General features: G+C 39.1%; 1 protein-coding gene across 2 annotated transcripts in view; it reads right to left on the reverse strand.

The window, feature by feature from the left end:
- Positions 1–18,352, reverse strand: part of LOC119649291 (homeobox protein caupolican) — a 308,010-nt gene that overhangs the window by 78,036 nt on the left and 211,622 nt on the right. For both annotated transcript variants that reach the window (XM_038051385.1, XM_038051386.1), the window contains exon 2: positions 11,691–12,038. In XM_038051385.1, coding sequence (XP_037907313.1) covers positions 11,691–12,038 — 348 coding nt within the window. The remainder of the gene's footprint in view (positions 1–11,690; positions 12,039–18,352) is intronic.

The raw sequence follows: 18,352 nt of genomic DNA on the forward strand, positions 1-18,352 counted from the left end.
ATTACTTCCCTGATAGTGTTTATAGGAATCCTCATAGGCAAATTATTATAAAACCCATTCCCAATGACCGAGCGCCCTTCCAAATCCTTTTAGCAACGACTAACACTTTCCCATTAGCAACATCCTTTGTCCCATTCATTGTCTCATCTCTATTACCAACTTCTACTATCTTCAATCTGTCCAGATACAAATTACCTCTAATAACATCATTTCTCCTAGTCTCACTTATTGTCCGTATGTTTTCCACATGGTTCTGTTACTGGGCCTATTGTGTACTCGGGTTTGACCACCCTTGAGAGATCCCTCGGTGTGCCCATTCATTTGTCCACTCTTTTTCCAACCATAAAATATGACATCAAAACTCTGTGCAGATCTTTTTCCCGTTGGTTTTGCTTACATATATATCTTCCTTGACTTTGGGTTAGTTTCCGAAGTCTTGTTTTTACTTTTAACCATTTATGCCATGATTCGTGTCCTCTTTAGGTTTGGCCGTTGATTGTGTGTCCCAGCGATTCTTCTTTCGACATTCCCGCCTGCCGAGCTGGTTGACTTTATTTGTTGTTCACAAGATATTATTTATTTCCGTTTGTCATATCTTTTGTTGAAGATTAAAAAGTCGTGTATTTATTGTTGTTAAGCGATTTTTTTTCAAAAAGTTTGTTTCTATACATCGCCAGGCATCATTTTGCCATGTTCTTGTCTATTTTGTGTGTGTGCACTTGAAGGGAAAAACTTTTATCTTGTCGTGCTGTGGCTACGATGATTTTACAAAGGTTACCTTTCACAGTCAGATACTTTGGCTATTTATGTCACAGCATTCTGACCATCCACTTTGTATTGCGGGATAACTTGGATATTTTATCGTAACAGTTTGATGATGATTTCATGACTTCTTTTATCCTCGTCTTTTTTCCGGGGAAAATTTTTGTGCAAAAATGCAGTTTATGTGCGTGCCGGTGTGTGTTGGCAATGGATAAGGACGATAAAATGGTAACTAACAGGAAGACTCGGGGCTTGTGCACAAAATAGATTGAGGCATAACATAATAATGGCTAAACGTTTGTATTATGACAAGCTCGATTGGTAACTGAGACGGCAATGAGGGTCTGTAGCTGACTCCATGGAAACTGGATAAATGAGCTGTATTAAATCAACAGTGGTGGTCGCATTCATAAGAAAATCTTATCAGCTATTTGGAGTCGTGTTCAGTGGATACGTATAACAGAATCATACAACCAATTTGGATTGCAAATTTTCCAATAATTAGCAACATTAATCATGGAGATAATCAGGAACACTTGCCAGCTGAGCAATCAAAATATCTTTAATCACCTCAAGCATTGAAAATATTTACTAAAATCCTCAAAACCCAGTCAAAGCCCTAAAAGCTAAAGCTACTCATAAATAGCTATATAATTTAATTTTAAGTTGCCTTAGAATGGATACCTGCATAAATATCTGAAGATTAGGGAAATGCATCCAACATATCCACATTTTAATCTTTCTGGATAGCTAATAAAATCAAATTTCATTGATACCAGCCAGACATCCAAATTTTAGTTTATCCATAAAATATAGACAATCAAATTAATGACGATCTATTTGCCAAGGTCGAGGATTCCAAGCATAATATCATTTGATCACGTAGATACCCCGGAACATTAGGAACAAAACTATAGTCAAATTTTTATGATTATTGATAAAACTAGTTTCGAATAACAGTATAACGAATGCACTTTGATGGAGTGTGTTCTATACACATGGTTCGGATAAGAGTTACGAGCTGGAAAATGAAAACCAAAAAGTTCATAACACCTTAATGTTATATCTACTGCGACTACTTTCAATAAAACTCCCTAGAAACTTTCTCGAACGCGGACCCTTCAAAGTAGGAAGACAATAATGGGTACGCTGTGCATTTGTTACTTTTCGAAGCCATGATTTCATATCCAAACTAAGCTCTAAGGAAAACAGACCAAAAATTGTACCATCAGTCGACTCAGCTTCAGACATCATGGAGCATGACCTTGTACTGTCCTTCATAGTATGTATCTTTATCGCTGATAGTTAAACGATAAAGCAAGGGACCTCGAATCCTAAAAAACTGACTTTCTCCCAATATACATTTTTTAATTATGATAGGATTTGGACGAAATTTTCCAGAATCGGAGCCTATGTTAAGAGCACTATTTTGTCCCCTTATAATGCATTAAAGAGTGACTTTTCAGCAAGTTTCTACACAGCAGTATAATGTTGTTGCCCTCATTTGGGTAGATTAGGTTGTTCGCCCAGTTGGGATTTTCTTTGCCAATCACTTTCAATATTTTTCAACACCGTTTTTTCCACGCATTGGTTACCCAGACTTCCTAGCCCTCTGGTTGTCTGTTTCAAGCCTGCATTACTCCATTGTTTGTTGGCTATCGCAGCGTGTGTTAAAATCAATCCTAATTGCCCCTTCCAATTTGAACTGCTGTGGACTCTTCCTTTTTTCCACAGTTCTTTGGCCATAGCTGGAATAACTGCCTATAAGTTTCAAGCGACCCTTGTACATTAGTTTTATCCATAATCACAATAAACTACACGTGAACGGTAGACAGACGATCAAACATATTTGCTGTAGCTCCTCCTACAGTATACAAAAAGCAAAACATCAACTACGAGTAAGACTCTGACAGGGATGATATTGAACGTAGGAAGGGCACCCTATAATTGGAGTTTGCTTATAGTCAGACTGATTAATTCCACCTTATTCTATGCAGCGCGTTTTTGGTAAATGGCGCTACGAAGCTTATGTAATGATATATGTACGATGAGTGCAGGGTTATTGTACCTTCTCTAGGTCATGATATATAATAATATCGCAGTCCTTGATCGTAAGGGCGGACATGGTTTCAGAGAAAGAATGGGGGGGGGGGGGGCGCTTAATTATTGCCTCATCCAGCTCTTTCTGAGACATAAAAGACTGTCTTCCAGAGCACATATTCTTTTCTTGTCAGAGAGTTATGGATCAACAACTAACTTACAGTAAATTCAAAGCAAATCTGCCTCACCAGGTGATCTTCTTAAATGTGAGAAGTGAGATACGATCAACTGAATATTTCGATCCATCCAATCAAAACTGAGAGAAGCGAAAGAAACCAAAAAAACGCGGTAATCAGCGCCGACAATGGAAGTTGGGAAATCTAAGTACAGTAAGCTAACTCCTCCCGCAATGCATTACTTTTTGGCAGTTCCACGAGGAAGAAGGGATGGCACACAATGTCGTGTCTTTAAGGACAACAGACTGAAAAACAGACGAAAAAGTCACAAGATTTCCCGTCCGATGGGGCGAGATCCCCGATCTACTCAAAAGTAGCTTTAAGAGCGACGTCTGAATTCAAAACCAACATGGAAAAAACGAAAAAAGGTGCAGGGAATCGAAATCTCAGTACCGGCGCGAGATTATGAAACCACCCTTCAAGAACAGTTCAACGATTTTGAAAATTCAAAACTAGCTGCACAAATGAAAAAAAAACCTTCTGGGAAGGAAGATTACCACAAGCAAACTGTGAACAAAAGCCTGGGCCTACAGAGAAGGGTGATGAAAAAAGCTACTCTTAGAAGGCAGAAAGACGGAGGAGGAGATGAGTAGCATGCTTGATACTCTTCCTGAGTTCACTGACTCCATCAATCACCGACAGGAAAGTTCGGAAAGGAAGATAATTGAGCACAGCACTCCAGCAAAAACCGATGTTACAACAAACGGCTAAAAAATATCGGAACCAATACGGTGCGCATTAAGCTGTTCAATCCCAATTGACTACCGTTTAGTGTAAAACTAAGTAATTCGTAAGAGTATGACTAGCTGACTGTAGACCAAGAATAGAGAACCGTCAAGTAAAACTTAAAAAGCAGCGAAAAGATGCCACGGCCAAAAGCTACCCTAATTTCCAAAGAAGAGACTTTTTCTTTTGCAAATATCCTAGAGAAAGTTACGACCGAAGGAGAGGCAAGCCAGCAGTGTTTTACCCACGAGTCAATTGTAGAATGCAGCACTTAGGAGGAGTCAACTACCCCAGATAATCATAACAGAGAGCTGGTGTGCCCTTTCGATTCGCAGAAACTGGAAAACTTTATTATAAAAGGTCATTAGACAGGTATATGCCTGGAGAGAAGTAGCCACAATCAATTAGCGGCATCGCGAGTAATTAAAATGCTCCACGTCGGTAAGTTCAAAGTATTTTATGAGAAATGCTAACCAACCAGATGTTTGAAGGACGGCCACCTGATCTGTGAAAAAGTCCCGGTCGGTGCACTTTGTAAAGAGGTAAGTAAGAAAGGCAATGTGCCCGAAATCGTTCAGCTTATGCTGACCAATTTGTCCGAATTGTCGTAGAATGGTCCTCGGTCACATGGTAAGTTTATCCCTAACTTCCTACATCTTACTTAATTTCCTCAATTTGATAAGCATTCCTGACAACAGCTTATGGTCAGACACCTTTCTGGACGGTGTGAAATGATGTGAATAGGAGCTTTGTCTCACTTCGTTTGCGGGAACCCTTTCTTACCTTGTCCTCTTTTGGCGGGGGTAGCCAGAAATGGGTTTCTGAATTCCACGCGGGTGATATTGCAAACTATAGAAAGTATTTGTGTTACCAAATAGCTGCAACCGGAACACCAAACTAACATGTTCGCTAAATCCTTCCGCGAGAAGCAAAAAAAAGAACCAAAAAAAACTGAATAGGTAACCGTTCGGAAACTTGAAAATTGCTGGCAATTTTACTAGACTAGTTAACTGGCAAAGGTTAGCCTCCAGTGTCAACTTAATGGATGTCATCAGTGCCTCTTTGGTAAAAGGGATTGTCTGGAGAATGAATGAATTCTACATACTCCCTCGACACTGAAGACGGGGACGCAAACCGTTCTAGCAATAGAAACCAGAGTACCTAGTTGGCCCCAAAGCTGTTGAGGGTGATACACTTTTGCTACATTTACATGATCGGTCTATTTCATCAATGTGCAACGGAAGCATATAACGTCGAGGTGGAGTTAATTCTCCAGCAAGCAACTAAGCTACTGGTGGTACCAGGAAACTGAGACGTTAAGGTCGTCCTGAAAGAGGAAGCTTGCCAAAACGATAATAAGCAAGTAGCAACATTGAATTTGACGAGTTCGATCCACGCTCGATGCCGATGGAATTTTCTAAATGTTCAGAATCAACAGCTACACTCAGTGAGCCAGATTACGTAATGTTCTATTTTGAGGAATCTTATAGATGTGAACATACGACCGTACAATTTAAATGGAAATGCTAGAATCTCTAAGAGAACTAGAAACCCTAGATAGTTGTGGCGACACAAAACAAACCTAAGGAATTGAATCACGAACAGGAAGCGAAGAGGACGACTAGGGGAAATGTGCAGATCTAGACCAAATTCATCACAATGGTCCCACGGACTGTTGGTTGTATAGAGTTGTTGGAAAAAGATACAGGAAAAAGAACCTACTATAATAATCGTTTGCACAACAATCCAATTGGATCAGGGCCTTGAAATGTGTTAGAGCATCTATTTCAAGACCGTCACGGTACACTACAGTACACTGTAGGAGGCAATGTGGTCAGCATTGCGCTCGCCCGAGATTATAACCCTGATTTTGCCTCAAGTACTCATTCACAGCTGAGTCGACTAGTATCCTGTCACCAGTGAGAGTTGAACCGCGACCTGTAAAAGAAGAACCTACTGGTAATTTAGTAATGGAAGCGGAAAGGAAAAGCGCCGATAAAACGCTGATTATTGCTCGTTATTAAAGTTTGGAGGTTATTTTTAGCCACCCATTAAACAAAGGAAACACATTCAAAGCCAAGTTTCTTTTTTTTTTATTTGAAGTGACAAATACTATATTTCGGAAGCCAACTCTCCTCTCTCTCAGAGATACTGATACGGGGTCAAATACTGTATTTCAGGAACCAGTTGTGCCTTTCAACAATGTGCTTTCTTCTGAGCACTTTTCCCAAAGATTCGTCCAGATAATAGGCACAGATACTGTATTTTGGGGATCGATTGTTCCTATTATCACTGAGATCCATTCTGACAGCAAAGAACCAAGTCTCTCTCCACCAGTGCGCTCTTTTCTCTTTTCTAGAGCACACCGATGAGAGGGAAAATCACACTTATGAAGGGATGTTGGTTCCCAAAATACAGTATTTGTAGGAAGAGAGAAGGAAGCAGATGAAGAGGACAGTTGGTTCTCAAAATACAGTGCTTTCGACTTCAGATAGACAATTTTAGCTACTAAAGGAAAACTTCGAATTTATTTTTTTCGTGTTTATTGTTCGTTGTCTACAATGAGATGTCATTGCTTTAGTTTTAAATTGAAAGAAATAAATTCCGAATCATTCAGCAATAAAGGAGATGTAATTGAGATAAAAACTAATCTCTTTAATATTCCAACATTATATCTGACTAGGAAACATCCAATTTATGGAAATACATAACAACTTTGATAGCGTAATTTAGAAACCCTGAATCGTAAGTATCCAAATTAACTCAAATTCAATCTGAGCTTTTAGATATCCAGCACTTAACATAATTTATCAGATTCGTTAATTCCATTTACCTAGAAACACAGTTTTTTCGATATAATCTTTTCCCAATAACTTCCGCATGCGTACGAGAAAGCAAACCGCCGTCAAGAGATTAGCTCAATATTATTTCATACAATTTAATCCCTCCCCCTCCCCCTCCCCCGGTCTACATTTTCTCCAGCGCATGTATAAATAGTAATTTGACATCGTACAAGATAGTTAATTCAATCACATATATTACTGGAAAAGTGGGCATGCAAAGCATGGAAGTGAGTATCTATAATTTGTATAAATTCAACGAATTTGATTAAGATAGGGAAAAGCAACAGTGGAAAAGTCTGTTTCAGGTTTTTCGATTTTTTTCCCTAAAAAAGTTGCTCAATGTAAAATATTAATGTTTAATCATTTCATTCCCTTATCGGAGATTTGATTAAATATTGAAGTTAAAAATAAATAAATAGACAACGACACTCTATTAAGTGTCTGTCCTGTCAATCAAAATTCCTCTGATCGTACCGAAATGTGTAGTAAAGTTAGTAGATTTGGAATCTTCTATCTTTGATATTAAATACAGATGATAAGCTGAAAGACATGAGGAGGCTGAGAGCGCAGATATCGTATTACTATTGTATTTACATAGATAAATATTTCAAGGTGTTTTAAAAGATTTTTTTTGTCTGTTTTTTTTCTTAATATTTGGTGTCTGATTTCTTTCGGAATTGTATTGAGAAAGTGTGTTGGCTTTTTTTATTTGGTAAAATGTTTTGTTTAGAAATTCGAGAGATAATGAAGTGCATGCGGCATGATTATAAACAATGATTAAATATTAGTTTTACAAGTTTGCGATTAATATTTATTGTAAAAGATTTTAATTAGATTTCAAAGAGTTTATAATTTTTATATACATTTGCAATCAATTAGAGCTTCTACAATCTAATAAGGTGAAGGATCAAGTTAGCGTCATCAAGTGTGAGGTAGTTGCTTTGTTCAGAATCAAAATTTCATTGTTCATATCCTAATAAAATGGACGCGAGGTATAATTACATAGCTTCCTTCAACATTTTCGGATGGCTTCAACTAGCACGAATTTTACGCCATTTTGCCACGAAATACTGACATGGTTCCAAAATTTTATGCAGGAAGATATGAAGAACTGATACAGATTTGACCACTCGTTACTATCTTCTATCGATAGATATGTAAACATTTGGCTGAATCGAGCTTTCTGCTGAGCAGTAACAGGATAAGAAACCATGGTTACCTTTATAATTTTCGCGCCTTCCCAACAATCTCCAGGAGAATTCCCTCCAATCACAAATGTTCGCTGCTGTTTTCCGATAAATATAATTCACACCAGAGCTTGATATCCATAAATTTAAATCACACCAGGCTATAAAAGTTTCCAAGTACAAGAAAAAGATCACCAGAAGCAAAACGACACTTTACCAATTCAGCACACAATTTCGATATAACAAACAGACAACCAGATGTACCAGGCCTGCAGGCTGACTGATAGATAATCGTCTTACAAGAAAACAGAAGCGAAACAACATAAAATAGCGAAATTGCCTACAACCCATGATAGTTGCCCATGATCGTATTGGCAATAGTAATAAAGCGACAACAACAAAGTAGCATGTCCGGAAGAAAAAACCCTAAGGGAAAGGTGTTACTTAAAGAAGTTGAATGTTGTTTCCCGGCCGAACAACAAGACGTAACGATAGGTGTTGGACTGTTACCAATCCCATGTGCATAAACTTTGAAATAACCATTTAGCACCTTTATCGTGCTGCAAACCTCTGCATGGCTGGCATGAAGGAGAGGTGTAGGATAAATTATTTATTATTTGTAACTGCAACGAGATTCGTTTGGAAAATGAATGATCTAAAGGTGCTAAAGTCTTGCAGACCGCGAATTACATTCACAAATCAAAATCAAACAAGATACCGGGCCAATGTTGTTGCGCAGAGATAGGGATCGTTTCGGTGGAAATGTGGTACATAGACTGGAGGAAAGGTGTTGGAAGTTTGTTGCTTCTTGTTGGAAAAGTTATATTAGGTGAGATAGTCTACTGCGACTAGATACTCTTGGCTTCAGGGGGTATGCAGACATGAAATATCTTTTAAATACAGTTTGAACATTTTCAGTGTACTTTTCATCGTAAACCATGCGCGGTGACCTAAACCTGAAGATAACCAGGCACACATGTAGCACCATATGGGGTTTCGTACAACATCAGTCCACAGTCAGTGAAACCTCTGCCCTTTAGCATCCTGAGAGTAGTATTGGAAGTCCCAATCAGGCAATAATATCACGCCCGATCTTTAGATAATTAATCAAACCAGTCTCACAAAATAATGCTTGGAAGCGAGGTACTGCCAGTTGGTCAAATTCCTGTTAAGAACCCGTTGTATCTTGAGAGACTTGGAACCACATAAATTGTTGTTTCCTAAATACAATTCTACAGGATTGTTTGATGGTATACATGTTTTAAGGTGCCTGAAGTGGAAGTAGTTTGGATATCAGGATAGGATCTCTTCCTATATGAGTGGAAGATGATCATTTTTAGGAATCCCATTTCCAACCCTTCCCCAGCAAGGAAATGGAATATGTACCAGACGATACGAGACGATAGCACTTCTATAATGACACTTAAGTGCTAGTCGATCTACTTATTATTTTTTGGATAAACTGTCAAGGTATCGTCAGTATCAAGGTTTCCGTTTAACGTCACTAAACTAGCGAGACCTAAACAAGAAGTATTTTAACTGAATTTACCGCTAGGCATGATAGGCTTGAATAAGGAAGAGCTGGAGCATGATGCTACGGAACCCATCAGAGTTATAGAGCAACTTTTAAAAATGGCCGATTATTGGTATGAAAATCAGTATCTGGACGGAACTCAGCGCCAAAAAAAGCTGTTGCTATTGGTGAATTAGGGACCCTAGTTACGTTACTTGTACGTCAAACAATTACCAGACAACTTACAGATGAAGTGCACGTCAGTGTTGGATCCAATCACTCGAATCGAACTAAAAATTTGGCCCTTATGAAAATCTTTGCAAAGTTAGTACTGGATTAGACAGTGCTGACAATAGTAGAGAAGCAACTTCATTTGGAAATCATACAGGGCATACTTAAGACTATGAATAGTGACTCCAACTTTCTAAACACAGTGATCGCTGGTGAGCAGCCTTAGATGTATAGGCATGAGTCAGAAACGAAGTTTCATACAATATCTCCGAAACTGAAAAACAAAGCTAGTCCGCAGTCATGATCTCCGACGCTTTATAATCTACACCATGAGTCACTACTTTCACCAAACCGTACTACCAAGAGGTTCTGCATCACCGCTATGATAGGGTGCGATGCAAACGATCGAACCTATGGGCAGGTACTTTCTTAATGAACGCCGCTGTCAGGGAAAGAATTAAACATATGCGCACAACGACAGGCTCGAAGCTACCCCAGACCAGAAATCAGCCAATCCAATAATGAGTTGGTGGAGAAATTTTACACTTGACCAAGACAACATCTTCGATTTGAATTTCGGGAAATTGCCGTCGCTATTTGCCCAAGGACTAAAGTATGGTGAAATATTCGTTTCGCTAATGTTTCCAAAATGCCTGATGAGCTTTTCGGAGCCACCACCAATATTTCAGCCTGTAAAATGGGATATCCATAACAGGAGAAGACATTGATACTATAAAAATTAGGGCATTCGTTTCGACGACCTACGAAGTGTACAAACATGTCAACTAAGGCACTCTGTGCCGTGCGAGAGCGCTTAGTGTCGATGAATGGTAATGGTATAAACTAACCTCAAAAAGCGTCTCCACAAGCCAGGAAAAGCAAATGGCCAGTAACAACTACTACCGGGAGTAGTGCACTTTGGTGCGCAATAAGCCTCCTGCGATGGCGACAACATAAAACACAGTGATAAAGGCAGCGACGCGTGGTATGTCTGATTTGTAATATCCATATCCAATAGCGGGCATGCATGATCTGTAGAAAGGCAGTCTGAACCTAGTAAATAAGGAACCTGCCCAAAGCGCCGGAAATTGGCAAGATACTTGGGAAGCGCTGGTTGTGCAGAGGATTCTCCTTGTCCTCCCGTACGAAGTAAGCCTTGATCATCCAGAATTGAGTTGAGGGGGGCAAGTTAAATCAAACTAACCAATGGAGTGCTAATTGGACAACCAAAAAGTTCTACACCAAAAGTCACTAAAAGGGTGCTGCCACCAAAGGCTTATATTTCTGCTGCAAACGGTGTACCGTTTAGAGCCTGATCAGACTCTCAAATGTCGATAATTGGCTGGCCAAATAGATGACTAGAGAAATGTAGTTAGCGCCGAATACGTGCCATGGTTCCCTTCAAGCACCAAAAGTCATTGAAGTCGATGAGAAAGGTTTTGTTCTTGTCATTTGTAGGTGGACGAATAACAGTCGTTGTCACCACCAGAGGCGAAGCCTCCTCCTCCAGTTGAACCTAGTGCAGCTCCGTGCTCCGTGGGAGAAGGTGTTGCAAACTCGAATCGCCTTCTGTAAGGTGAGTCAAACTGGACAAACTCTGCAGCTGATAGACCAATATTGGACGGTCAATCTTAGGAAATGCCAGTTCAATTGAAATGTGTGTTGCGTTGTGATCGGGCTTGGGGATCGTGACGCCGTCCAGAGAGGTTTAAAGAAAATCTTGCCTAGAACTGGAGACAGGTGCCACAAATTCAATAGTATACAAAAACTGTAGCCCCTTTATTAAGCACTAGTCAATGGGTTAAGGGCGATTGGAAGCTTGATAAATGAACTAGGATTCCCATAAATCGTCCATAATACAATAGGTTCACTAGTGCTGAATTTGTGTCATGAAAAGCCATCTCTTAACCACGTAACAAGCCATCTGCGTCCTACCACCTCGTGCTGATACTCAAAAGAAGGGTATCAACATAGAAAGATGAAAAATGTCGTATGGTGCGATGCTTGCCCAACTTGAGATGATAAAGAAGGCTACTTTGTCTCAGAAGAAAAGTATTTCGACATACTGCTAAAAGCTGAATTTATGCTGTTGTGCCTAATAAAAATTGTCCTTAAACTATACTATGTCTTAGAACTCTCAAAAAACACTTACCGCATTTGTATAAAATGGTGGTTGTTCAGCTCCAATCCCTGATAAATATGCCGAAATGCCTTCTGAATATACACCTAATGGTACAGCACCCGGTCCAGCCGCTACAATACCCGCCCCCGCTAATCGAGGATAATTTAATAAGTCATACTGACACGAACACAATGTTTGTCCCGTAACAGGATCTGTGAAAATTGTCCGACCATTATCACAACATCTTGAATTCGGTTGACCATAGGGTGCTGTACACGGGGATGCACTACGAGCACCCGGCGGTACGGTCGATGTAACAGCCATCGTAACTGGTACAATCGACGGTGGTGGTGATGGGGGACTAGATGAAACGGTGTTCTGTAAAGAGAAAATTAAAAAAAATGGATGAGTTCTTTGTAAAATGAAAGGTAAAAAATTGCTTGTTATAAAATAAGCGTTGGTAACTATCGGAAAAATATCTAGAGCAATCAGCTTTCCTGGGAAGTCCTCCAAACCCGACGAATTTTAAACATTCAACGCGAATGAAAGGGCCAAAAACTTGGCCAGAATAAGCAAATCTCCCAATTTAATCTGGAAAACCCAAACTGACATCAAAAATACCGGCAATTTGTATATTATTTAATAACAAAATAATTTATCTGTACTTATCGCCACCAAATATACGTATTGTGTCATTATTTCGAATTCTTATCACCTAAGCCCGTCAACGTCCACTAAAAGCCTTAAATTTGGGAAGGCAACCGATTCCAGCAGTTGCCCAAAAGATGATAGGAACAATGTATTAGCAAGTCCAGTGCAATGCAACGCGAGAACCGAGCTCCATTCCTTCGTCACCATTATCGACGCACCACCTGAACGCTGCAGCTTGTACGAAAGATACTGAGGGAACAAGAACATATTGCTGAGACGAGTATGTATGAACACGGATAACGAAAAGCCGAAAAAAAAACAGTTCACTGGAAAAGTGAAGCTTTGATGTAACCCCATGTTGTTGGACAACATCAAAAACCCCATGCCGACGTAGCTACATAACGTAACAAACAATACAACATGTTGCGCTATCAGCAATTTTTGTCAAACTGATTAAATATGCTGATATTTGTTCATTGGGCTTATCTTGGGACATATAGGCGTAAAAGTAGTCGTCCATATTCCCTTTAGGGTCTGATTTGGAGTTGGGAGAATTATGGTCCCATTTTAAGTCTCGGTGGAACACGATTCGATAAAGTTCAAAACGGTTCGACAATTTTTCAGAAATAAACAATATTTTTAGGAACAAATAGAATCGGAGTTGGCCGAGAATTAAGTAGACACCCCATTTCGAATTATCAGCATGAAATTGTCAGGCTGGCTTGGCGACTACTCGCTCCTAAGTTGGCTAGACATAGAGGCACCTTTAGACATCTTCCACCAAGCTCGAAAACTAGATCAAATTCTAGCTCCTATTCTCAGGGAGAGATGTTGGCCCTACTCTAAAGGTTCCATCGGGTTCACATCTACCCAAGTCCGCTGCAAATCGAACCCAATCTAATGTAAATGCAACATTTTTTTGCATAATCCCCATTGAAACTGAGCAAACACTATCGACCGATGGTACGCTTCAATAACCTCAAAGCTACCCTCTATGGGTTCCATTGAAGAAAAAGTCAAAAATGAAGGTACAAATAAATGTTCCCGTGATATTTTCCAATAGTCTGATGACGACGTTGATGACGACAAAGAATGATGCCATGATTTCTGGTCGATATTGATGTTAATGATGATGGTGATGTGATGTCGCCGACTAATATACACGCGTATTATACCACGCATCTATTCCATGCTTCGTCACATAATCGGGGTTCACTACAGCCTAACAATGTTCTCTGCAAACAACTGTTGTCAATTAAGGTCGAGCTTCGACTATGCAGTGTCTACAAGACCATGTATCTGTATCTATGAGTCTACCTCCGCACCCGGCCTCAACTCTCGCCATACATTTCCTTCAGATACATGTGGCGTTCCGCAAGGTACGCTTCTGAGGTCCTATCTTGTTTGTTCGTTCATTCCATGTTGCCTTCCTCCATATGTATCGGGTCCGACTCTACGCGCGATTATTAAATGTGTTGTTACGGTTATGTTGTTCTTGTTGCTTTTTAGATTTAGGTTGCTGGTGTGCCGATGTTCTTGTTGTTGTTGTCTGGTTTATTACACCCGTAAGTTTATTACATTATATGGGCGGTATTTGAGAGAGGAGTTAACAATATATCGCTGTATCGCTGAACCATATCAGCCATTTGTTGGTGAACAAAACGCATTAAGAGGTTTGGCTAAAAACACAAAAAAGTGCGATAAAGTAATGCGGGGCTTAAATTAGAAAATGCGCTGTTAAAAGTAGGCAGGGCTTAGGAGTGGCTGATACACATCTGATATGGAAGATAGTAGGGTATGAGTAGATAGTTGAAAACATTGACAGAAACATGACGGCTATTGTTTGCTTGGTAAATAATAAACAAAACTAAAAGTATTTAGTGTAGAATATGTACGGACCGGTGTTTATACACGTTTAATAATTACTTGCATGTTAGGTTTTTAATATGTAATGTTTGATAGATCGTTATCGCGTCGGCGGTACTTCTAAGCTTACCACATCCCACACGTACTAGTTGTGTTATCGAAAATGTATTACTAACGTTTTTCGTTTAGCAACAAAATGGCGAATAAGAGCCAGAAAACCAATATATGAAATGGGATTAGATAATCCAACGTTTATAGAGAGAATGATTCTAATCGCACTTGCAACATGGTCGGCTGAATTTTAATTTTTGGTTTTCGTATTATAGATAAGAATCGTATCGATTTGGGGTTGAAAGATGATTCAGTTGAATCATGCTTGCACATAATGATAGTCCAGTTGAGCAAGGGCCACAAGGCAAAATTTTCCACAGAAAACTTAATAAAGGAACATATATCGAAGGGGACGACAGAAAGTTTGAAACTTTCGAAATATAGCTGAATTTCCTGTTAAGGCAATATGGCTTACGAAACAATCCGATTCACATAGAGAAAATAAATATTAACAACGAGTCCTTGTTATATTTTGTTTTAGGATTGAGGAGTCCTAAGTCCGCATCCACTTGATGCCGGACCGGACCAAATGAGGACCAACTTACTCCATCCCCCATAGAACCCTCGTTTAGGAGGGAGTATTTAACATCTGCGTTCCGCTGCTCCTAGGGCAGAGGTGAGGCAGCGTCTGACGATTTGCCCCTGTCCTAGTAAGAAACCGTAAAGCCGACTTCGCCTAATAGTCCTTGCTACTTTTAAAATTAAAAGATATAAATGAGTTCAAGCCTTCTTGCTAGCGGAAAAGGCATACAGGCTTTACTAATTTTTTAGTTCAGGCCAAAAAAATTTAAGGAGCCTTCCAAAAACGTTTTAAAAAATTAATCCTGGCAAATCCATACCATTTACGAGAAACTGAGTCCATTGGGGTCAAGGAAGTTTCTTTATTGACTAAAATTATTTGTCAGGCTGTCCCCTTCATCACTGTATCCCTAAAGAGAGCAAAACAAACAAAAACTCTCCTCAATCTGTTTCTTTAGTTTAACCAATGGGTAACATATAGCCTTCAAACTCTAACTAGGTGTTCATACGTTGTTGGTAATACCACCATACGTGCATCAAGAAACCACTAGACAACCTATAGTAAGCAGAATCCTGGTAATCGATACCTAACACAATATTACCGAAAAACACCTGCGGTTGTGCTGATTCGTTTGCTTTTGCAACCTAGCCTCCAAAACAATGATAGGAACTTCACCTGAAGAAAGACGGAGCCAGAGCTATAACTTGAGGCAGATGGAATAGTAAAGACCTGGCACCATTTTCCTCATCAGCTATGAAGTGATTAATTAATTCGGCTTTCATTAGGTCGTCCAACACAAAACATTGAAGTAGTCCATAAGAGTGTCGCTAAGAGTCCAGAAGCATCAATTCAGCAATGTGGTCAAGGAGTGAGAATTTTGAGGAGCTCTTTACAGGGTATTGCCAGAGAACATTTCAATCGTCATGTATACCAGGCACAATTGACTGAAAAACTTACTAACCACCCATCGCGAAAAACACTCATTGACTGGATTATGAAACCTCATCAAGGGATACTGATTTTTCAAACATCATCCCCATCCGTGCAGCTAACTTTAATCTTGATGATTCTATTAATCTTTGGAATTTTGGGGTTCGGAAAATCCAACAGTAATTGTCGACAAACAAATGCGTTCACAAGGGGTCACTATTTGGTACGAATTTTCGGTTGAAGGCATCACGAACCACGCTTCTTTGAAAAGGTGACTGGTTAGGGAATACAAGTTAGTGTTGTTTGGTGTCGCGGCATAATAATCTAACTTTTTTGTGCATGAATTGTAAGATATGGATGTGGACGATATAGTGTTTCAACAAGACGACCCCACATGCTATTTAGTCTGCCAAATAATATATTTGCGGCATGGCTTTTTCCAAGATATGTAATTCTCCATTTTGGTGATCAGATTTGGTCACACAATTCATGCCATTTATGATAGTAGAACTTTTTCCTTTGGGGGTTTTCTAAGTATAAGGCTCATGAAATTATTCATTTAATAAAAAAATTGAGAGGAATGCAACGCCATATCCTACCCTGTCGTCATAATCTCCCGCACTGACTCTTAAAAACATTCAAAGGTTGCATTCATGGACTTCGATAAAGTTATCTGCCGACAGATATTTGGACTGTCTGGCTTGACTAATCAATCCCTGAAACAGCCCGCGTTTTATGTTTATCTAATACCCCCTGGAATCTATAATGTCGCCTCCCGTTCATTGCTTTGTGAAGCGCAAAGTATCTAGACTATCTCTGACAATCAACTTGGTTTGATTTCCTACTGGTGAATAGGCCGTCAAAATTTAAGGTGTGATTATTAATGAAGTTAACGTTAATCACTAAGAAAATATTTGATAAAACTATTAATTTTGAAGAATAACGTTTCAAGCAAGTAAGTAAAAGGAAATTGAGTATTGTTCAGCAAACTGTCACCCAAGAAACGATGGATAATTTTAATATCAAATATTGCAAGGTAACCTGTCACTTCTGTGATTCAGATAACAATTTGTGTAGATTCGTATGATGGAGGAATTTTCTACTTAAGGACCTTTGGAGCCGAGTAGATAAATAAGAAAGGGTCAAACCAAGAAGACCATATACCGAAGTTTCAACTCCCAGCGTATTCTTTGACATTTTATGGAGACGGAAAATCATTGCACATCTTCGACCGCGATGGGAGTTACGCGACCAAAATTCCGTGCATAAGGGCTGTTGTTAGTACGGAGTATTGGTGTACACCCACGTGATCGCGAGCACATGGCTGGGAGCATCGATCATAACAATAAACATTGTACAGCTGATTATGGCTTCCCACATTTCAACGGCAACAAAAGGTAAAGCTTCCTTAAAGACTCATTCCGGATTAATGATAGTGGATCTTGATGGAATCACTGAGCGAATGATGCATCAACATTCTTCTATAGGAAGCTTGGTGGAGGCAAACATAAGCACCATTTTCGGCAATTTATCCATATTTGCTCTCCAAGGAAGTGAAGAGAAAATAAGTGTATGCATCCAAGATCAATCTTTCGGATGCATCCGTTTCCTGTTAGGATAAGATGAGAGAACTCGTCCCTATTCGGAAGGTAGAAAATGAGATTTCGTGTCCCTTTGCGGCTGGATTTGCTCTAGTCTTCTCGAGTCAAACTTTAGTTGCCTTCATTGAGATAAGCCCCTTGCAATGACCTATGTAGTTTTAGGCTAATCTAGGATACATCGTGCTCGGTCAGGAACTCTCTTTTAGCCAGTAAAATGTAAGTTCCAATAATTTATATATCCTGGTATACCAAAGTAGCACGGAAATCCAAGTGGTATCAGTTTAGTCCATCGACTTTATTTGCTTGGCCACATTCTACCATGCTAATCAACTTGACTGAGAGTTTTGAGATATTAGAATTTTTAATAGCTATTAACGACTACGGAAGGTTACTCTTAACTATATCTCGCTTTACGTCGGAGATATATACATGGAAAAACCGTGTCTAAACTTCAGCTCATATTGATACTGGTGTATTTCTAGGTTGTCTGAAAAGTGTGCATAAATTACTACTCCTTTTACGTAAATATTTTTGGAAAAAAATTAATTTAGCCCTATTAAATTTTATTACCGTTTTAACGATCATTTTAGGTAGAATATTTTGATTAATTTTATTTTCTTCTTGAATATTTTAATTGAATATATTTTCATTCTTTAAGTAGATTTAAAATCAATTATTTTGAACGAATGAATAAGAATTGAGGTTCGTCACGTCATTTCTAGAAAAGGAGAAGTAAGTGAAAAGATAGTAAGACAAATTTACGGAATTGGTGCCGGTACAATACTTTGAAATGACATTGAAATTTGGATCAAATAATTTGAGAAATGAAATACTAGTTTTGTCGATAAACCTCGCGCCAAACGCTGATTACGAGACTTTGAGGAAGATATCACGAAAGCAAGCACAATTGGGTTGTCAAAAATCATCAAGCAGATTTAGGCAGGATTTTCTTCTCCATTTGTCAAATTAAGATTAGGACGAAAATTAAGTCATTATATTTTGCTAAAATATTG

Source organism: Hermetia illucens, chromosome 2 (assembly GCF_905115235.1).
Source record: "Hermetia illucens chromosome 2, iHerIll2.2.curated.20191125, whole genome shotgun sequence".
NCBI classification, from domain to species: Eukaryota; Metazoa; Arthropoda; class Insecta; order Diptera; family Stratiomyidae; genus Hermetia; species Hermetia illucens.